Source organism: Nylanderia fulva, unplaced genomic scaffold (genome assembly GCF_048542155.1).
Source record: "Nylanderia fulva isolate GAGA-0341 unplaced genomic scaffold, ASM4854215v1 Scaffold2, whole genome shotgun sequence".
NCBI lineage: Eukaryota > Metazoa > Arthropoda > Insecta > Hymenoptera > Formicidae > Nylanderia > Nylanderia fulva.
Genome location: NW_028190263.1, coordinates 1,666,570 through 1,688,760, shown reverse-complemented (window position 1 = coordinate 1,688,760; position 22,191 = coordinate 1,666,570). Strand labels below are relative to the sequence as shown.

At 29.6% G+C, this 22,191-nt stretch overlaps 4 protein-coding genes across 8 annotated transcripts; 3 read left to right on the top strand and 1 right to left on the bottom strand.

Annotated features, from left to right (window-relative positions):
* The first annotated feature begins 104 nt into the window (after nucleotides 1–104).
* LOC114945232 (uncharacterized) lies at nucleotides 105–4,821 on the top strand. The gene is made up of 10 exons (XM_029321347.2): nucleotides 105–1,019; nucleotides 2,071–2,264; nucleotides 2,358–2,561; nucleotides 2,652–2,775; nucleotides 2,873–3,042; nucleotides 3,141–3,283; nucleotides 3,359–3,559; nucleotides 3,721–4,053; nucleotides 4,185–4,370; nucleotides 4,495–4,821. Exons 1-10 carry the CDS (start codon nucleotides 875–877, stop codon nucleotides 4,598–4,600), a joined length of 1,806 nt encoding a protein of 601 aa, XP_029177180.2. The 5' UTR covers nucleotides 105–874; the 3' UTR covers nucleotides 4,601–4,821.
* A 19-nt stretch (nucleotides 4,822–4,840) lies between these two features.
* On the top strand, nucleotides 4,841–9,766 carry LOC114945190 (WD repeat and HMG-box DNA-binding protein 1-like). 3 transcript variants are annotated; one of them, XM_085482218.1, is made up of 14 exons: nucleotides 4,841–5,003; nucleotides 5,257–5,339; nucleotides 5,434–5,548; nucleotides 5,698–5,849; nucleotides 5,933–6,041; nucleotides 6,114–6,356; nucleotides 6,430–6,645; nucleotides 6,729–7,007; nucleotides 7,093–7,309; nucleotides 7,402–7,626; nucleotides 7,716–7,936; nucleotides 7,999–8,241; nucleotides 8,356–8,725; nucleotides 8,840–9,766. In XM_085482218.1, the coding sequence occupies exons 2-14, from the start codon at nucleotides 5,263–5,265 to the stop codon at nucleotides 9,187–9,189; spliced, it is 2,817 nt and encodes a 938-aa protein (XP_085338344.1). In that variant the 5' UTR covers nucleotides 4,841–5,003; nucleotides 5,257–5,262; the 3' UTR covers nucleotides 9,190–9,766. The 3 variants fall into 3 exon arrangements, with proteins under 3 accessions (XP_085338344.1, XP_029177123.2, XP_085338343.1); XM_029321290.2 differs by having other exon boundaries at nucleotides 5,202–5,339; XM_085482217.1 differs by having other exon boundaries at nucleotides 5,192–5,339.
* A 77-nt stretch (nucleotides 9,767–9,843) lies between these two features.
* On the top strand, nucleotides 9,844–16,537 carry LOC146723403 (organic cation transporter protein-like). Of its 3 annotated transcripts, none has more exons than XM_085482221.1 (10): nucleotides 9,844–9,989; nucleotides 10,934–10,982; nucleotides 13,651–13,934; nucleotides 14,059–14,162; nucleotides 14,813–14,967; nucleotides 15,037–15,208; nucleotides 15,321–15,646; nucleotides 15,723–16,027; nucleotides 16,128–16,264; nucleotides 16,355–16,537. In XM_085482221.1, exons 2-10 carry the CDS (start codon nucleotides 10,946–10,948, stop codon nucleotides 16,386–16,388), a joined length of 1,554 nt encoding a protein of 517 aa, XP_085338347.1. In that variant the 5' UTR covers nucleotides 9,844–9,989; nucleotides 10,934–10,945; the 3' UTR covers nucleotides 16,389–16,537. The 3 variants fall into 3 exon arrangements, with proteins under 3 accessions (XP_085338347.1, XP_085338346.1, XP_085338348.1); XM_085482220.1 differs by having other exon boundaries at nucleotides 10,888–10,982; XM_085482222.1 differs by lacking the exon at nucleotides 10,934–10,982.
* LOC114945304 (epoxide hydrolase 4) lies at nucleotides 15,037–22,100 on the bottom strand. The gene is made up of 7 exons (XM_029321446.2): nucleotides 21,901–22,100; nucleotides 20,473–21,559; nucleotides 18,952–19,076; nucleotides 18,578–18,853; nucleotides 18,284–18,441; nucleotides 17,924–18,178; nucleotides 15,037–17,772 (listed from the first exon to the last, which is right to left on the bottom strand). The coding sequence occupies exons 2-7, from the start codon at nucleotides 20,686–20,688 to the stop codon at nucleotides 17,591–17,593; spliced, it is 1,212 nt and encodes a 403-aa protein (XP_029177279.1). The 5' UTR covers nucleotides 20,689–21,559; nucleotides 21,901–22,100; the 3' UTR covers nucleotides 15,037–17,590.
* Between the last annotated feature and the right edge of the window lie 91 nt (nucleotides 22,101–22,191).

Sequence of the window (22,191 nt, the reverse complement as noted above, 5' to 3'; positions counted from 1 at the left end):
GATCGCCCGAAAGAGTCGCCTCCCGCGGGACTAGGGGAGGGGACGGGGGGAGAGGAGGAGGGGATGAAGAAGATCCCGCGTTGCCTCGGGAGAGACCTTCAGTCTTCAGTCGCTTACGCGGAATCGAAAGCGTCTGGACGCGACGTGGACGATCTCCTCCTACGTCTCCTTTACCTACCGGATCTAGCGTAATTGCGCTGGCTTCGGCTGTTGGCTCTGGCTACGTGTATTTCCGCGATGGCTCACTCTCCTCTTCCTTCCTTCTTTCCTTCTTTCCTTCCTTCCTACCTTCTCCGCTTCCTTCAAGAACGGACGCCGTCGAAGAAGCTACACCGCGCACCACATACCACATGCGTAAGACGAATCCTGCCAACTGTTTAGGTCGAGAGAACGCGGACGGTGCGAATTATACCGCGAATCTCTTTTTTTTTCTTCGTGTATTCTCCTCTTGGTCATATCTCCTTTCCTCCGAGGGAAAACGCTTGGGGAGGCTTTCCGTGTGTGACGTCAACCGAAACGCGCGGACATGCGCGGAACTACGTGGCCGGATTCTGTAGATAAACGTCATGTCGGTAAAGTGGAACGCGCATTGTTTTTATGATTTTAGCCGCAAGAGGGCGCTGCTGTTCTTACTTTTTTTTCAACACTAATGGCGGATCTTGTTGCATGTTTATGTATAATTATGTGATTACATATCATTATTCTATACGCGTAAGAAGACCGTGTCTCGTTTAATTTATTCAGATCAATTCAACGCATCCGTGACGTGAGCGATTACGCGTAATAAAAGGACCATGCCCCATTTAATTTATTCAGCTTGTCCTCTTACCCGTAAGAACACGCAACTCGGTGAATTCTGATAGATAATTTCAACATGAGCGTCAAGAAGAGGAGCAATTCTTTAGCGGTGTTTAAACAACGCACTAAAAATGACGATAATGCCGAACTGTCGACGAGTGTTATTATTCGAGCGAGAAAGACGGGACGGTTGAATCTTTCCTTGAAAGGATTGGCTACGGGTATATTTGCAAATACAATCTATGCATATTCATTTTAAATTTACAAACTTGGCAATATATATATATGGATGTCGGTATAATTTATTCATAAATTTTTCATGTATTTATTAGTTTAATTCATGTATTGCACAATTATTATTTCGAGCATGCTTTATTTTATTCAAAGCATACACTTGTCATCAGACATGCATGCTTGTCAATGATGCATTCATGTTGAAATGTTGATCACAGATATTTTCGTCAATTTTTTAAAGAAAATATTTTAAATCTTATTTTGAATATATTATTTGTTCATTATTTGTTTGCGGATTATAAGAAATTTTAATTTTATATGTGTATACAACAGATTTGCGAATGAGAATGTGAAGTAAAATGTGCATAATGTTATTTGTTATGTCATATATGATTACATTTGGAATGTTAGAAAATGTTTAAACTTATATATTGTATGTTGTTGATAGGTTTAGGTTTTAAATAAGTGATTGGTAATAAATTGGCATCTATTCGTCACACACACACACACACACACACACACATATATTTTAGAGATAAAAATATATGCACATATTTTTATCTATCAATAATTTAATATTGTAATCTGTGGAAAATTTTAAATAAACCTAATTTTGTGTATAATGTTTGTGTTTCTTTTTTTTTCTAAATTATAAGTTATAATGTATCAAAATTCAAAATTATGAAAAAATATATAATTATATATATTAAGTTTATCATTATTATAAGTTTAATCTTTATTATTTAATCCATAGTACATATAATGATATGTTTTGTAATATATGTCTTAAAAATAATTTATATTTATTATTGAATTAAATATGTATCGTGTAAAAATCATCACAAGTTGCTTTGCACGCTTTGCTAAAGATCGTGTAATAGAATTCATCACATACCACCAGAAATATCTAATGTAACTTGAAAATAAGTTCATTTGCATTCTCTAGTAAGGTAAGTCAACTTAAATATTTTTGTTGAATTCTATAGTAAAATAATATTGCAACGGAAAGACAAAATCCTGAATTAATGCATGTTACAGTACCTGACAGAGTATGGACTATAAATGAATTAACGGAAGAGGAATTACGTGATTTACACTTTGAACTTGATTATGAACATAGAGAAGAGCGATGGTGGGAACAAGAGCCATTAAAAATCTTAGATTTAAGTTCCAACAGCTTAACTGTAATCGATGATAAAATACAATTTCTAACAGAATTGAGTAATTTAAATGTATGTATAAATTACTTGCTATGTATGCTTTACATTTGGCAGTTTCAATATTTTTTATTTTATTATAAACATCTATAAATATGTTATTTTTAGTTGCACAACAATTTATTGGAAGAACTACCATGTGAAATTGGATCTCTACATAAATTAAAAGTTATAAATTTATCAGATAATAAACTAGAAAATTTACCTCCGCAATTTTATATGTTGGAAGAATTATGTGAATTGTACCTAAAGAATAATCACATAAGTATACTGGAAGCTGAGGTTGGAAATCTAATTATGTTGACTTATATGGTAATATATATCTTGTGTTATGGATCATACATATAATTATGCAAAGTTAGTTTCTTAAATAGATATATATATGTACAAATGTGTTTCTAGGATTTATCATATAACAATTTAAGTAAATTACCGATTGGAATGGGATATTTGGTGCGATTAGAAACATTAAATTTAAGTCACAATATGATTGAAGAGTTACCACCTGATATGACAAGTATGAGATGTAAGTTTCACATTAACAATCAATACAAGAAAAATATATTTTTCAATATTTATTTTATTATTTAATAAATGTTTATATCATCTTCTGATATGCGCAGCATTGAAAGTACTTGATGTCAGCTTTAATCAGTTGGAGATATTACCACCATTAGGTGAATTGCGAAAAGCAGAGGAAATTATGTTTCAGTCCAACAATTTGAAGAAATTTCCAGACATATCAGGTTGTTCAGCTTTAACAGTATTGCATTTGGATGACAATAACATTCCTGTATGTGTTAATATACATTTATTACTTAAGATTAAATCAAGAATAAAAAATTCAAATTTTTGCACAATGTTTTATCAAGATAATTTTTTCTTTTGTAGGAGATTGATTCAGAATGCTTAGAAACAGCAGGACATTTGAAAAAGCTTACATTACAAAATAATAAAATTGAAGTAATACCTGAAGAAATAATCAAATTAATAAATTTGAAAGTTTTTGATTTGTCGCACAACAATATATCTTTGTAAGTTCTATATCTTTTTGCACAATTATTTGATATATTTAAATTATTTAAATTATAAATTAATTATTTTTACAGCATTCCTTTTTGCATCGGTATATTGCCCAATCTAAAACAGTTTATAATTAAAGGGAATAATATAAAAAATGTAAGAGCAGATATAATACGATGTGGTACACCTCGAATCTTGACGCATATACGTACAATTACAGATAATACAAATATAAATACCAGAGAATTATTGCAACCTAGTGCCAGCATTAGCGTTTATCCTGATAAGTATGTAAATATAAATTTATTCTATTGAGAGAAAAATCATTTTTTAATATATATACTTATTTTTATATTTATTCTATTAAAAAAAAATATTTGTTAGAATATTGAGAATGTGTTTGTGTTATTCAATATTTACTAATGAATTTATTATAACGAAATTATAGATATATGATGAAAAATACAAAATTGCTTAGCTTAGCTGGGCAAAATCTTATGGACTTACCAGAAGAAGTCTTACAAAATGCAGCTGAAGCCTCCATCACGACCATTGATTTAAGTAGAAACAAGCTATCTGAGTTACCTGATAAAATGTCAGTAATTACTACAGTGGTAGACCTAAAATTAACTTCGAATCATTTAACACATTTACCTGAATGGATTGGTGAAAAGTACAAATATTTGCAAGTTTTAGACATAAGTAAAAATTACTTGACATCTTTACCATCAAGCATTAGTTGTTTGGAATATTTGAGGGATATTGATCTTTCATTCAACAGGTATTATAATAAATAATATTGATTTATGCAGTTTGCAAAATATATATCTTTTTAGGTATAAATTTATGCAATATCTATTTTTTAAATTCTTTTTCATCTCATTTTATTTTCTTAAAATAAAAATTCTACAGATTAACTGACATACCAGAAGCTATTTATGATGTTGTATCTTTGGAAAGTTTAATTGCCAATGACAACATAATTGCAACAATAGACGTATCATCTTTAGAAAAATTAAAAAGACTAGCAATTTTAAATCTGACAAATAATAACATTGCTCATGTACCACCTGAACTTGGTAATTTAAAACATCTAAGGTATAACAAACATTTAATATCTTAAATGTATTCTTTAGATTAGATGTATTTTATTTAGATATTGTTTTTTCACTCATAGCATCATATATGCAAATTTATTTATACAGTATTATAATTTTTTCAGGAGTCTATTAATGTCTGGAAACTGTTTCAAGTATCCGAGACAAGCAATTTTAATGAAAGACACAGAGGAAATACTAAGCTATTTACGCAATTTAATACCTCACTAATGAATAAGGAATAAAATAGTGTATAAAAAATTAATTTATTTACAAATGTGTTTCACAGTGTTATACTTTGAAATTATATATATGTGTGTGTGTGTGTGTGTGTGTGTGTGTAAATGCATATGTGTATAATAAATACATGATGTAAATATATTTATATATATATATAATAAAATTATAAAAATAAATATATATATAAATATTTATATCATGTAATAAATATATGTATTTGACATTTTTAAATTTGCAAGGAACTTTTGAAATAGAAATTCCCTATTCGATTTGCCAATTGAATGTTCTTTTACTATGATGGATCAACCAATCAACGAATCCCTGTTAAAGAGAAGAGTCCAATGATTTTCACGCTTTGAAGAACAAGAAGCAAGAGGTCGTAACTATAGAAAATGTAAATACAAAGGCGCGCAAAACTATAGCTAAAAATGAGAAGTAGATAACCACACAAATAGTGAACGAATATAATAATAATGATAATTTATATTTTGTGATTTTATTATGTGCATATAAGCTAAATACTTGCATCTGTTTCATATTTTATACAGTATAATAAAGTATAAAAATATATATTTTATAAAGTTATATATAGGTTGATAAAATATTGGAAAATACAAATATTTTGATATTTTGTCACTTGAATCTAGGCTAATATGCCTTTGGTAAGGAAACCCATGCGATATGCTCATCAAGAAGGGCACACTGATGTTTGCTATTATTCAGGTGAAAAGTAAGTAATACTACATCATGTGTTTATTACTTATATATGTATATATCATTATCATGGTGAATTATTAATGATAATTATTTATCTATGATTATAGAAGAGGACTTATTACTTGTGGATGCGATGGAGATGTTAGATACTGGTTAAATTTAATGGATGATGATCCAGCTACTAGTTGCATATCGGAACAAGCAATTACTGTTATTTCAAAAGTGATTATAATTATTGTCAAGTATTGATAATAGATGTTATTAATATGTTTCTGTGAATACTTCATAAAATGTGTTGCAATAACTTTTTATGTTACAATGAACAAAAATTAACAAATAATTTTATTTCTAACAAAAGTTTTCATTTTTAGGATGGTAAAATTTTTGTAGGAAATGACAATAATACAGTACAAATGCTTACTTATCCTGATTTAGAAAAGGAAGGAATAGTCACTAGATTTTCAGCACCAGTTTCAGCATTAGCAACAACAAAAGATAGTAATTTGATAGTATCTGGTTCTTGGTATGTGACCAACAAAATTTTTAATTTATTTTATATTTAATACTAAGTGACATTTCTGTATAATTTAATTTCTTCCTTTAAAGTGATATGCGGATACATGTTACAAATATTACTACATCAGATAGTATAGAATTAGAGGGCCATGGGGCACCTATCTTAGGCTTGTCTCTAGATCCAAAGGAAGAATTTGTGGTAAGTATTAATGTTTGATATTTTATCAAAAGAAATATTTTAAATTATTTATGGAAAATTGATATTTTTTAGACATCCTCTAGTGCAGATGGATCTATTCGCGTATGGAATATTAAGGAAAAAAAAACTGTACATGTTTGGAATAATATTGTACCAAAATGTAATTCCTTTTTTACTGCTAAATCATATTGCACGCCTTCTTTTAAATGTACGGATGGTAGTTGTCTTGCATATCCATCTAACAAAGACGTAGTTATAGTGGAGAGATTATCCTGGAAGGAATTGTATAGATTGAAATGTCCTACCTTAAAGACTGTAAGCCATTGACTCAGTATTTTTGTTTTCCTTAGTAATTTATCATGAATTATTGTTCCTTTATTTTTTGCAGGAACTTAACATTTGTAAATTCTCTGAATGCGGCACACGCATTGCCGCTAGTTCACTACATGGAGAGATAATTGTTTGGAACATAGATACTAAAGAAGTGATTGGATATCTCGAACATGAAATAGATACTAAAATTACTGCATTAGTATGGCATATAGATCATTCCAATGAGATTGCATTTTGTGATGCATTGGGAAAATTAGGATGTGTTGATGTGGTAAGATTATATATATTTATGTGTTTATATTTATATATCTTAAAATTTTGTTACTATAATTAGGATGTCTTGCAATCTTTCAGATAAGTTCTAATAAACCTGAGAATGAAAAGATCTTGGATTCAGAAATAAATGAGGATGTAATGGAAAATGATTTTACTTTATTGGGCGACGATGACGATGATGAAAATGTGATATCTTTAAACAAAATTAAAGCCTCTGTTAATCTGGAAGATGATCAAAAAAGCCAAACAGCCTCTGAAAAGCTTCCATATGATTCTAAAGCTTTTATGCCCAGTGTAAAATTGCAATCACCTTTTCAACCAGGATCAACACCTTCTCACTTATTATCATATTTCATGGTATAGTATAATAACAATGCTTATATTTTATATATAATCTTATAGCAATTTCTGCAGAGTTAAATTTAGTTTTTGACGTTTACAGATGTGGAATGATGTGGGGATGGTCAGATGTTTTACATCAGAAGATGATGAAAACTCCAGCATTGAAGTAGAGTTTCACAATGCTGCAATTCATCGCAGTATGCATATAAATAATTATTTCCGGCATTCCATGGCTGCTCTATCCACTCAAGCACTTGCTCTGAGCTGCGCAGCTTCTGATAATGGTCCTAGTAAAATTGTTGTCATATCTTTGCAAGGTTTGTGCATTAGTTGCTTATTATATAATATAAATAATAAAACACAAAAGTAACATTATTTATCAAATAAATATTCAACAAATTTCTATCAGGTTGGGGTTCTGGAAATAAAGAATGGTCTCTGGATCTGCCAGAAGGGGAAGAAAGTGAATGTTTAGCAGCTGGTGATAATTTTGTGGCAGTAGCAACATCTAGAAGAAATTTAAGAATATTTATGATAGGCGGAACACAACGTGAAATTTTAGCTTTACCTGGACCTGTAGTTGCAATGAATGGCTTAGGAAATCGTCTTTTGGTAGCTTATCATGCTGGAATTGGTAAGAAACTTTTCAACTGACATTGTATATGATGATAAATTGATAGCTAATTATATAAATATTTATTTTTTTCTTGTTTGACAAAAAAGGTCCGGCAGGTGATCAGAATATGAATCTATTATGGATACAAATACAGGGAGCACATGTACGCAGTCAAACTTTAACAATTCCACTTTCGCCAACATCGGATCTTATGTGGTTGGGACTATCAGATGCTAATTCTCCCATTGTAATAGATTCTGATGATATTATCAGGATATATGATAAGAGATCTTGTCAGTGGAGAGTACTCTGTGATACGAATATACAGGTGATGCAAATTGTATAAATAAATTTCTCAACAATTCATATAACTAAAAAATTCTGCTTTAGGACAAAGGTAAAGCAGATCATTATTTTGTAATCGGTGTGAGCGAACAAGAACAGAATATGCGATGTATCCTTTGTAAGGGAAGTTATTATCCGCCGACAATTCCACTGCCGATAATCACCGAGGTATCTTTCTCTGCACCACTTTGTGAACCAGAATCTGAGAAAACTAAAGAAGAACGTAAACTGTGGGAGATAGGAAGTAATCCATCGGATGCAACTGAAGCACTATTAACTCTAATTGCAGTAAGTAATTATTAAGCAGTAGAGCATTCATTCTTAGTCTAATATTTCTGATTAAACATATAGTTTTGCTTTTACTCCTATTTTTGCTGATATATTGTACTTCTTGCAAATCAGCTTGCCTGCAGAAGCAATTTGGAATATCGTGCAGTGGATATTTGTGAACAAATTGCATCAACGAAAGCAATAGATTTGGCTATACGATATGCCCTGCGTGTATCTAAAACAGCATTGGCAAAGAAGTTGGAAGCGATTGCTGATGTAAAGTCTGATTCTAAAGATTCAAAAGAAGAAGAAGAAATGGAAAATCAGGAGGACAACTTTACAAGCAATAGTGATTTTAGTATTAATAATGAAGAGGATAATAATATACTTTTACCATCTATTAAAAAGCCAGAAGTGGAGATCAAGCCACTAAGTATGAGTCAAACATTAAAAAGAGTAAATCCTTTTTTAAAAGCTGGAAATTCATCTTTATCACCAAGAGGTAATTAATATATATTACTATTATGTATACTAACTAATTTTTTCAATTCTACATGAAAACATTTTTGCTCTTTATGTTAGAAATATTTTCTTATTTTATTGTATTATATTATAGGTTTAGCTGGTTTGAACAGTTTACCAGAAAAACCTCAGAAACCAGTAAACATTGTGCCTGTTAAACCGAAATCAAAGACTGAATCTAGGAAAGAGTCATTTGTTACTTGGTATGCTAAAAATAGAAAGAAGCTGCAGGAAGAATTTCCTGAAATAAATGTCGTCGAATTGACTAAAATTGGTTTGACACGGTATAAAGAGGAAACAACAAAATCGAACAACGTAGAGAATGCGGTTGAATCTTCAGAACTCAACAAGAAAAGGAAATTATCGAGTCCAGACAACGAATCCAATAACGAAGCAAAACGATCTCTAAGCAACAAACTCAGCCAATTCGCATTCGACAAGTAAAATTTTACTCTCGGCTACAAAAATTTTAGTAACTTTAATCACATACTTTGATAATTTAATGAGAATAAGGAAGATTTATTGGATTATTCAAATTCTTCTGGTACATTCTTAGATACAATCTAGCCTCAAGAATTTCTCTTGAGAAGCAAAGAACTTTTTAAAATATAGAATAGAAGAATCCAATGAATACTTGTTATATGCAGAGTTTCAAAATCAATATATGTATATATATGTGTGTGTATAATAAATTTTATTAATTAACATTAAAAAAATTTTTGATATTAAATAATATTAATTATAAAAATGTTTTGGCTATTTCGTTTTATATTATCGTATTTATATATACATATATATATATATATACATTTATTGTTACATTACTGATATAAAAATTGTAAAAAGGTGCATTGTATCAATGCTAGGAATTTAAACTCGAGAGAGCTTTAGTACTTTTAAGTTTATTATATATTGCAGACATTTTTAAAAGGATCGGATAAACTATATCTATATATACATATGTTAAACAAGTAAGAGTATTGATACTTGATAAATAGGAATAGATAATGATCGGATGCGAGTTCATGTCTTAAATTCCTCGTCTTCGATCTCACCCGTCCTACCATTCGTGTCGATAAGGCAGTAAGATGGCAAAACTTAAGATCTGTTTTTAGTTCGCTTCGGTCTCTCGTACACTCAACACGTTAATATTTACGGCAGCGGGAATCGTGTCTTTCCGTGACCTGAAAATAAATTTACAGTCGGCGAAGAGGACGTATAACGGTAGGCCGAAACGATGAAAGGTAAGTCGATTTAGCTGGCGCAAATTATTCATTTTTGAAACTTGATCGGAGGGCGAACGCGCTAAATATATACGTAAAATTAAACGTTAAAGCGATCGGTGTATGCGTAATCACACGTGTGTAAGTATCATTCTGAATTGCATCACCGTTATGCACACACTGTGTGTAAGAACTAGTTTCCATAGCGTGTAATCGCGCGAATAACTAACGACGAATATTCCGTTGATCGCGTTCCCAATTTCACATATTATTCGCTATAATTTGCCGTAACAATGCCAAGGAATCTATGTAATTGACTATTTCCTGTCTTTTCTGTTTTTCTTTTCTTTATCGCACATAAAAGAGAGCATACACTACCTGTGGCTATAGGAATTGATGACTATTTAGGAAACATTTTATTACCAATTGGATATATTTTATTACAAATTAATGAGAATAAAAATGTCTTGAATAAAAATATGTGGTGCTTTATATTTTGAGATAAATACTTTTGTAAAGCATCATTAAAGCATTTTTGTAAAGCATTATATACTTATTGCTTTTTCTTAATATATTCATTAATGTCAACTATATCGAATGCTTGCACATCATCTGTTGTAATGAAAAATGTCTTATATGTAATCATTGGTCAAGTGCCTTCAGATGACTAGTTAATTATAATGAGGTAAATTATACGATATCGTGATATGTATAATATATGTGTATATATATATATATTTTTTTATAGATTTTATAGATTTAAACGTATTTTCTCGATTATTATCTAAATTGAATGCTATTTTATCATCAGTCATTTTGCTACAAATAGTAACTTTTAAGTCTATATGCAATAGAAAACGTTATTGCATAAATCAGCCATATTTTTGTATGTTAAATATTCATTCTATACATTTTACAGCAAACAATCGTTCGTATAATTGTGAATCTTAATATTTAAAAAATAGACTAAGGAGAAAATGCAACGTGACGTCGTGAAAAATTGGCGCGAAATGGGTAATGATATCAATATTATATTATCTACAGTTTTTATTAGCTTATTAATAATGCTATTTTCAATTAAAGGATAACATTTTAGTAGAATAACAATGTTTTATTATTAATAATATCAAATATCTTGATTTGCCATTTCGATTGTGATCGTTTCATGCCTTTTATAATTCGTGGATTAATCAAATAAGAAGAGCGTTTATTGCTATTAATTTTCCTTAATGAAGATATGGAGAAATGTGTCAAATAATAAAATTATAAAGTTGGTTATAAAATTAGTAATGGAAAAAATATATTTTTTAAATTATTTATTTATATCAGCATTTTTATTCGTGCAGTCTCAGATTAAAATGATCTAGCAACAAAATTTTTGCAAATTGGTAACATTAATTTTTTTTACTATTTATAGATTTTGTATTTTCCTCGTAAAAGATTCGCGTCTCTGCATGCATTAAATGGAGTATCCGTGCATTGTCAATTATGCAAAACACGACTGTGCATATACACCTACATATTTTACTTATCTTGTATTAACTTGCTTATTTGCATTGAATAGTTCACTTACGCACGCGTGAGAAAGATTAAAAAGATGGAGAGAAGGAATGATATATGAACAAAATAAAGTTCAAATTTCTTTCAAAGATTTATTGAGATGTGTATATCATCCTTATATCAATTAATTCAAATCTGCATCAAATCAAAGTCGCATTAAAATTGTGCAAATATTAATTTCTTGATACGTATCAAGTTCAGCCCACTGTGCAAATTCTCGATTCAAATATTTCAACTTTATTTTGCCAAAAAAACAATATTGACATAATGGCAGTAACTCGTCAAAGTGATTGAGTTTTCCATCTAATTACATATATTGAGTAATTTTACACATGTTAAGATTCAACAATATCTTGTTGTTAATATAACATTTTAATTTTCTATTATGTGATATCTTGATATTTCTTTCTTGATATTAGCATTATCTTCTCCGTTAAAATTTGATTCCGATAAATATAATTTTAAATATATTCATATAATAATATTTTCCATTTTTGAATTTTTTCTATGCAATATAAAAGCGCAATTTATGCACGATTTCCTTAATGAAATCACGATTGAAATTAAAACATCTCGCGGAAAGTAAGGATATTTTATGCGTGATATAAAAATTTTACATATAAGTATGTAAAAGCTAAGTGTTTTTTTAATAAAGGGTTTTTTGTAAAATTTATATGAAACTACAAAGGACAATAAATATTTCGATAATAACTGCGATTAATTCGTTCGAGAGATTTGTTATTAAAAGAAAAATTTTTATAATAAAAAATATTTATTATATAAGTTTAGCACACATAATCTATGATTTTTTATCTTCTGGATTTATAGAAATATAATGTCAAATTATGAAATACTGATCTAATTCTTTTGCGGTTTTGAAAATCTTATGTACTAAGGTTTCACGTGCAAGGTAACGGCTATTATTACAATCTGCATGCATTTTATGAAGTTAGATATATCGGTGACACGAGATATAAGTACCGTTATTGCAACACGGAAATGTATATGCTATCGTTGCGCAATGCAATAACATCTTGTCATTATATCGTATTTGTAATAGGACCGGTTCGAACATCCGAATAATTTTATTGCAGTTTATTGCAATGAACTGCACATATATCGGTCATTGACACTCGAGATCATGTAGTTTATGTAAAATATGACGGTAGAAAACATAAGAAATTTTATCATAATTTGATATATTTTGGATTGCAATATAAAGAAAAATTTTAATTGAATTATCAGGCTGTGTTAGCTTTTGATAATTAGAATCACACAATGATAAATTTTTTTTCTTTCTATTTCATATTTATTCTCCGCTAATCTATTACTATCTTTCAACAAAATTGCAAATGCTTACTATAATTTTTAATTACGGAATTTTTAAAAGAGTATATCGTGTCTAATTAAACGTCTTGTGAGATTTAATATATTTCTAAAACAGAAAGTCGATATTAATTGCTTTTTATGTCAGCAATTATAATAGCTATCCGAATAGCTTTTGATTGTAAGAGCAATATAATAATAAAAATATAATAAAAATCGGAATTATTCTCGGTTAATTATTACCGCAAAGAAGTGTTGCATCTTATTATCATATTTAATATTTGTGAACTTGCAATTTAGAGAATCTAATGCATAGAATTTAACATAGAAATATTATTAACCACATAATGTTTCGCGTATCTCCCTGCTTTTATTATAAACGCAAATAAATATGATAAAATCAGTTCTAGATTGGGCAAGTTCATACAATAATTTTGTATATTTTGAGAAAAGTAATGCACACGTTTGGTTATCTCACGAACGAAAAGAGATAAAAAAAAAATAAAAGTATAATTTTTATTGATTATAAATTTACATATATATCTGCTTCTTTAATAAATCCAATTAAATGGCTTTATTAATGATTATATAAATTATACTTTTATTCTATCTTTTTGCTTTTTTAAACATCATCTTTTTGTTCTTGGTAAAATAAGGCGAACATATGCATTATTTTTTAGTCCGCCCTCGTGTTATATGTTTTATATTTTAATAAAGAATATTGTAATAAATGCATATATAGATAAGAGAATATTTTCTTGCTTTATCAAGTATTATAACATATACTATTTTTCAGGTCTTGTGCCACTGGACACCGTTCAAGAGGCCATGGGCTCTATGGGTCCATGGCACATCGTGATCGTGGTCGCAATCTCTCTCGTCAAATTTCCAGTAGCTTGGCATCAACTTTCCATTGTATTTCTTGCACCACCCACTAATTTTTCATGCATTGCGCCGTTATCAGCGACTAATGACTCTACGATAATGAAATGTGAAATTGATGTAGGAAACGGGACTATGGAAAAGTGCACGGACTTCAAATACGATAAGCGAATATTCCGAGAAAGTATTATAACGCAAGTAAGTTATAATTGTGATTCTTTTTCTTTCTCTTTTTTCCAACATTAATGTTTCATAAATCAATTGCGTAAAAATATTCCGAGTGATGTAAAAAAATACAAACATTGCATTTTAATGTTTTCAGTGGAATTTAGTATGCGATAAAGAACAATTGGCAAATTTTGCACAATCTTGCACAATGTTTGGTGTGCTTATTGGCAATTTAATTTTCAGTGTAATGGCTGACAGGTAAATATATTTTTAAAATCAATATTTTACGATGAAATTTGATTATTAATTTTACAGAGCAATCGTTCGATATCAATATCAAACATATTATAATATATACTTTTTCACACATACTATATAACTTATACTTATATAACTACTATATAACTTATACATGCTATAAACTTATGCTATATACTATATAATTTATACTTTTTCACACATTATTAATATCGATGATATATTTATTTTTAAAAAATGGTAGTAATTTAATCAACCAATTCTGGCTATTTAATGATCTTTATTTAATATTCACGACGTTTCCGCCATGGGTTTCGGCCCTTATCAAGTGCTAAAACACAACTTTCTATATAGAAACTTAATTTCTGATCTTAAAATGTGACATGATATAATGTGAAACATTAACTAACTTAAGATAGTTAATTGTTTCACATTATATCATGTCACATTTTAAGATCAGAAATTAAGTTTCTATATAGAAAGTTGTGTTTTAGCACTTGATAAGGACCGAAACCCATGGCCGAAACGTCGTGAATATTAAATAAAGATCATTAAATAGCCAGAGTTGGTTGATTAAATTACTACCATTTTTTAATTATCATCTGGTGACTTCAGAGATTTTTACATCTTATATTTATTTTTAAATATAGAATTGGACGAAAGAAGCCTTTGATGATCGCAATCGCGTTGCAATCGGTAACTGGATTTGCAAGTGCATTTGCACCATGGTACGAATTGTTTTTGATACTGAAATTCATATGTGCCTTAGCTACTGGTGGAACGATGCTTGTTAGTTTTGTTTTACGTAAGTCGAACGCAATAGTGTTACAGCACAATTATTTGCGAAATTAATGAATTAATTAATTGCGCGCAGTTATGGAGATTATCGGAATTGAATGGCGGTCAATCATGTCGGTTCTCTTCCACGTGCCATTTCTACTTGGACACTTAATGAATCCCTTAATCTCTTACTTGACACATGGCACATGGTCTGGTTTTCAAATGGCTGTCTCGATACCATCAGTTTTTTTACTTGCGTATTACTGGTATGTATACATAAATTATGTGTACGCTAATTAGGATAAGAATTGTCCTCGATAAAACAAAGATTAATTTTATCAATTCCGATAAATTATTAAGATGCATTTCGCAAAATAGGATTATTCCAGAATCACCGAGATGGTTACTAGCCATGGGCAAGCCGAGACAAGCAGAACGGATTTTGCTAAAAGCTGCCGAACGAAACAAGATACCGGTGGAAAATGTGAAAGTAGCTCTTGAAACTCATGAGAATCAAGCAGCAATTCGAATCACAAAGAGCAAGGAAAAATATAATATTACGCATTTATTTAGAACTCCGAATCTGAGACTGAAGACTATATGCGTGAGCATCAACTGGTTCGTTTGCGGCATGTGTTTCTTCGGTTTGGCGCAATACATGGGTCATCTTGACGGAGATATATTCATTAATGTCGCAGTTTCTGGTAATACGACAGTATTTTATGATTACATCAAACATTTGGCGTTTGAATATTGACTAAACATTTATGAGATTTACAGCTGCCATGGAATTACCTGGGACAGTGATAGTTCTGTTTCTGATATCACGAGTGTCTCGTTTAAAAATCTTGATAGGAGGCAATATCTTGTCTGGTGTTAGCTTACTTTTGATAACTTTAATGACGAATGCAAGTGCCAGGATATTTTTAGCCTCACTAGGCCTCGTGGGTATGGCAATCAGTTTCCCCACGATATATTTGTACAGCGGTGAAGTATTTCCGACTGTCGTAAGAAATATTGGCGTTGGCTTGGGAAGTATTTCTGCCAGAATCGGAAGTATAATCGCACCGTATATTGCTACAATGGTTAATTATTATTATACGCTTATTGTGCACATCTTTATAATGAAATAATGAAATTGTATTAATAACTAGAGGTCATATTTTATATATAAATAATTCACAGGGAACTATTCAACCTTGGTTGCCTCCAGTAATATTCGCCATAGGACCAATGCTAGGCGCTGTACTTTGTTTACTTTTACCAGAAACGATGAATTGTGAATTACCAGAAACGATAGAAGATAGCGAAAACTTTGGAAAGTATGGACACTGTATAAGATAATTCAATTAATATTATAATTTTGTTAATGTATAATTCTTTTATATATACAACACTCAATTTTATTCCAGGAAAAAGCCTAAAGAAAGTACATCGTCGACGTAATTTTGCGCAAAATACTCATTGCCTCACACAACAATTTTTATATCTGTAATTTGAGAATATCATACAGAAATATAGCAATATGTGTTCAGTTTAATCACTCGAGCTATTTTTTATATATGTCATGAACATTAAATTACCAAGTCTAACAATGCGTTTGCAAAAAAATAAGAGATTAATATTTTGTTATATTTTTTAAATATATAATGCTAAAACTCTTCTCTATATTTAAAGAAAAAAAAGAGACAATTTTTACATAATTTGTTATTGCTATATTTATTGTGTATGAATGTTATATAATATTAACTATTATATGATATACTATTATTTTTTTTGTATAATATTCACAAATTTTACATAACAATTTGGAATATATAACAACATGCATAACAAAATGCAATATATTTTCAAAATATATTGCATTTTATAATGCATGATTACATAAAACTTAATAATATCATTTTTTGCTTAATTTATAAAAATAATTCCTGACGCAATTAAATATATATACACACATATATATATATATATTTATTTAGATTTGAACATAAAATTTATTTGATTATTTATTGCTGCAATATCTAATCAATTAATATATATACAATTAACATTATAATAGAATAGAATATTCTTTTGTTTAATAAACCATCCTGCATTTATATTATAAATTGAACGAAATATTCTTATATGACATAATTATTGTAATATTAATTATATCATTTAATATTTTAATTACAATTGATATATATTAATTGCTATCAAATTATTACAAAAATATATTAATATTCAAAATTTTACAAATTTTCTTTATAACTTAAAATTTTTTCATTAGAGCATTCTATTTCTAAGTAATAATTGTATGCAATGCATAAAAAATTCATTCTGTTATGCTATTTTATTCATACATATCTTATAAAATATACCTATAGAAATTAAAAACAAGTCGAAATCATATCTACTCATATTAAAAGTGAATATTTTCATACCATGAGACTTTATCATTCACAAAAATTCCTATTATAATGATATATTTATATATAAAAAGAAAATAATAATAAATAGGACCATAAATCAGCCTTTTAAGAATTTCATATATATTCACACGCATAAGTATAGGATCTCTATAATAGGTAGGATACTTTAAAATAAGATGTAAAATTTAAATAGATGATACTAAATATTATAGCTTACATTCTCTCCGCCATTTAACTTGTTTGACCCAAATAAAGCGCTTTGCTGGGTAAGACATTTACTACGTCGTTGGTCCGTTTATGCACAGTGTCAATCATATGATTGCCATACTTAACAGTATTACTTAAGGATCCTAACCAGGAGGATACAAGGCTCTTTGAAGCCATCTTTGAAGGTGGCAAATTACTTGTTGTGCCTAAAATATTATTTGCTCTTATTGCTTATGTACGAAATATTAGGATTTTACATTATTTGTCGAATAATATATATATATATATATATATTTTCATTTAAATCTTTATACGCAAAGAAAGAATTGAGTAAAATACTGAGAGACTAAAACTCACCTATAAGAAACTTAATAATCGCCTCATTTAAGGCGATCGGTTTTTCTTGATGCGGGAAATGCTGCGCCCCTGAAATGATCTTCACTCTAGACACTTCTACATGTTCGGCACTTTGGATGATACTTTCTATCGTCACAAAAGGATCCATATTTCCGACAATCAGCAATGTTTTGCTATCAATTTGTGCGCCATTATTTATATTCAATCTTGTGAACGGAAGATTGCGATAATAATTAATCGGTCCTGTCCAGTCCTCTAAAAAAATATCACTTCGATTATTTTTTAATATAAAAAAGTCACAAAAAGAATGGAATGCGTGCCATAGAAGAACTCAACTTTTAATAGTTGAGATTACTTTACCTTTCCTACTGAAAGCATATTTATACGCCTCGACATAGCTTTTTTCTGTGCTATTGTGAGATTTTTGAAGATGATGAAATGTCTCGTTAATAATAGATAAGTCTTCTTTGAGCGCATCTATCTCTGGTAGAAATGGTAGTCTACTAAAATGTACCCATCTGAAACATATCACGTTCTTTTGTATTATTAAAATACATTTATAAAGATAATTTCACATATTTAAAAGACATTTTGATAAGAGCATTTACACAAAGTTCACGCAATAAATATAGAAATTGAAGAAATACTACCTACTTTCCATCTAATGCGGAATTTCCCGATGCTCTGTTCCAATAGAAATTAGGATGTGGGCTCGAAATAGCAACAAATTTATAAACGAGTTCTCCGTGTAAAGCGACCATGTACCATCCCAGAAGTCCTCCTAAATCATGGCCGATTATATTACATGTTTTCACACCGAAAGTCAACACAAATTGCTTCAACTCGTTTATTAAAATTTCGACTTTATAAGCTCGTTTGTTGAATGGTTTGTCGCTATCGCCAAATCCTTTTAAATCTAGAGCTACTACCCTACAAAACAACATCAGAAATAATCATAATAATATCCATACCTATATGTTATATATTGTATTGCAGTAATTATCGAATATTTGCATAAATTATCGAACCTAAAATGTTTTGCGAGACATGGAATTTGTTCTCTCCAAGATAACCAACAATCCGGGAATCCATGTAATAATAATACGAGTGGTTTACTCTTGTCTCCCGCTTCTACGTAATGGAATTTAACACCCTGTGTGAAAGAAAAAATGTGTTGAACAACAGAAGGAAATTGTTATTCTATTTTTTAAGTTTGAAAATAATATAAATTTATATATATATATATATATAATATATATAAACGCACACGTATGCAAACATTCGCGTATATTTTTTAAAACAAGTAAACTTTATAAATGCAATAATTTTTTTTTTACAGAATTGCATTTTACGATACATGGTTTAATGAGAAAATATTAATATCGCTGTAATTATGACAATAAAAAAGCATAATATGTACATAATATGAACGTCAAGAAATGATTAAATTACATCAGACTGCCGTCTGTTCCGATTAGTAATTATATTGAAAAAAATAGCTTTCTCTTAAATGATTTATAATTTTTTTCTGTGACAGACCGACTCCTCCGCGTCTGTGCTTTCCAGACTAAACAATAAATTGTTATCGTCACATTTTTCTAAATTGATAAAGACAGACAATGAGCTTCTAACCGATTTCGCAGTATTTCTTATTAATTGCACTCGTCGTTTATTGATCTTTAATTATTGCAAAGAAATTTTTACAGTTTACTACTAACCAGCAGGAAATTTGTTCAAAAATATAGTGTGGAATTCTTCTGCAAATCATTATAATGATAGCATAGATACTAAACTTATTGTTATATGTATAACAAAACAATTATATTATCTTTTTATGTATTGTATATATAGCACACATTGTTTACCAAAATTTTTTATCATTTTCTTGTGTACGTTTATATGCTTTAAGCCACATAAATAAATCTGTTTCGATAATTATTATTGATATATTATTATCAGAATTTATAACGAATTACGTTGGAGAATAAACAAAAATTGCAAATTATCCTAAGAATAACTACTTTATCACGATGTACGTTGTGCAACATGTTATTCTTCAGCATTTAAGTGTCATCTGCACTTGATATCATAAAAGGTGAGGCTGTCACATAGAGTCATGACACGTTGAATTCATATCGATTTATAATTATAAGAATCAAATACACTATTTTCGAGTGTCCAAGATTATGAAAACAAAAACTATATCTTCGGCTCATATCGTTAAATTAGTTGAAGGCAAGATAGTTTATCGTAAGAATGGAATAAGTTCATAATTTGCAAAATAAATAACAAAATATTTAAAAAGAAAAATCTCATTTTTTTTATTAAATTAATAAATTAATTTATACATTAAATTATTTGATTATAAAACTCGCTATTTTAACTGTTAGAGAATTAATTTCGAGTGCAGTCTGTGTTAAACCTGTCGTCTCATCACGAGTTATCAAAGGTCAAGTATTTACTCCGCGTTCGTATCTCGTATATATTTACTCACGCCATTCGGTCATATGTCATGATATGATTTATAGAAATGTATAGTATCCTCTCACCTTGATTTTCACGTAGGAATGCGTACCAAGGCTGTTGTCTACCAGACACGGCGGCGGTTGATCCCGCTGTCGTAGCATGAAGAACTTCTTGGGGTCCCATATCCATTTGAGAAATCGTTTCACTATCAGGTATATACCGTAGGCAAAGGACAGGAAGTGCAACTCGATAGTCTCGCGCGTCGATGCGCGTATAATCTTGTCATCTGCGGCGACCATGATCAGCGTAATCGAGAATCGATGAATCTACGCAGAGTCGAGCGAAAATCTGCTCGTTCCTTATAACGGCACTCGAGATGTCTTTTGTACAAACAATAAACTCAGTGCTATGTGTATACGCAGATCGATGACACGTGCGCGTCGTCACGCGGACAAATCACAGAGTGACATCATACTATTAGTGATCATGTATTCAATGCAGAATTGCTTTTTCAAAAATAAATGTAATCGCACACACTGTATTCATAGAATTATAGGTATCACAATTTTTTATGAGCGTTATTATTAATTGTGCACTCTCTGATTGAACACACGTATTTTTTTTTTCAATATTCAATCTCTGACTTGTATCTGTAATTGCGAGACATTGTGTGAATTTTTAATATTGTCAAATTTAATATTTTTAATCTCACTTTACGATATTTTCAATTACTCTAACACAATCTTCTAAATTCGGAAACACAATAGTATTAACATAATATTACTGGTAGATATAAAACATCAGTAGTTTGCAGATCACGTTTTATACATTTCACTCTTTCGTAAAGTGATATAATGAAACTCAGATTGATATGTGGCGCTTCGCAAAGTTCACTCGCATGATTCGTAAAACTATCCTGGTGGTGGAAAGAATATCACTGATTGAATTTTTTAAATTGAGAAGCCATCGCGCGATAGCTCCGATCTCTTCATCAGTTTTCAGAAGAAAGGCGTATCTCTGAAAATTGTTTTGCACCGCATGACATGTTCCAGGGGTTCACATCAATGGCATTTTTCTTCATAAACATCTATAGACTTGTTAAAAATCCCAAAAATGTTTATCGAATTCGGTTGTTTGCTCAAACTGCCCATTCATTTTGATTTTATCACTCTGCAAAAGATAATAAATTTTCAGATTAATGTAAATCATTCTTGATTTATTTTTCTAAATAACATTTTCAAGAAACTTTTTAAAAAGTTATGAAACATTAAAACTAAAAATTAGTTATGAAATAAGAAAGATGATATATTATATCAGGTGATGATTCTGTTTTATATGTAAGTATAAAAAATATTTATATAAATCGACGTAATTAATAATTTTAAATGGAAATATTATTTATATTAAGTATTATTTATGTTTATCGTAAATCGAAAGATATGATGATAGCGATTCATATAAATATAAATATAAAATATTTTATGCTATATTATTTAAATAATATAACATACCTTGAAATTCCATTTGAGAAACATTTTGTTTCTATATCTGAATCATTTTTCTTCACTTCGCGCGTTTTTGTTTATTTTATATTCATTTAACAATTTCTTTTCTTTACTCCTATACTTTGTGGAAAAAAAGAACAGCTTCGAATTGTCAGGCGATCGTCGATGAACTGTGGACTTGTACCCGAGGTATCTCATTCTAATCTATTCTAACTCATGTAATGTATACATGTGCGTGCATATGTGATGACACATATATATTTGTAGTAATCTTTATCTGCGATTTCGAAATATAAC

Bases quoted from the DNA above. Each gene is read 5' to 3' on its own strand.
- LOC114945232 (XM_029321347.2), top strand. From the start codon at position 875: ATGAGCGTCAAGAAGAGGAGCAATTCTTTAGCGGTGTTTAAACAACGC. The intron at 2,562-2,651 runs GTAATATATATC...ATGTGTTTCTAG, and splicing joins TAATTATGTTGACTTATATG to GATTTATCATATAACAATTT. The intron at 4,371-4,494 runs GTATAACAAACA...TAATTTTTTCAG, and splicing joins GGTAATTTAAAACATCTAAG to GAGTCTATTAATGTCTGGAA.
- LOC114945190 (XM_085482218.1), top strand. From the start codon at position 5,263: ATGCCTTTGGTAAGGAAACCCATGCGATATGCTCATCAAGAAGGGCAC. The intron at 5,850-5,932 runs GTATGTGACCAA...CTTCCTTTAAAG, and splicing joins TTGATAGTATCTGGTTCTTG to TGATATGCGGATACATGTTA. The intron at 6,646-6,728 runs GTAAGATTATAT...GCAATCTTTCAG, and splicing joins AATTAGGATGTGTTGATGTG to ATAAGTTCTAATAAACCTGA.
- LOC146723403 (XM_085482221.1), top strand. From the start codon at position 10,946: ATGCAACGTGACGTCGTGAAAAATTGGCGCGAAATGG. The intron at 14,163-14,812 runs GTAAATATATTT...TTTTAAATATAG, and splicing joins TTCAGTGTAATGGCTGACAG to AATTGGACGAAAGAAGCCTT. The intron at 15,209-15,320 runs GTATGTATACAT...TTCGCAAAATAG, and splicing joins TTTTTACTTGCGTATTACTG to GATTATTCCAGAATCACCGA.
- LOC114945304 (XM_029321446.2), bottom strand. From the start codon at position 20,688: ATGGTCGCCGCAGATGACAAGATTATACGCGCATCGACGCGCGAGACT. The intron at 18,179-18,283 runs GTAAAGTAATCT...ATATTTTTTTAG, and splicing joins ATATGCTTTCAGTAGGAAAG to AGGACTGGACAGGACCGATT. The intron at 17,773-17,923 runs GTGAGTTTTAGT...ATAATATTTTAG, and splicing joins GATTATTAAGTTTCTTATAG to GCACAACAAGTAATTTGCCA.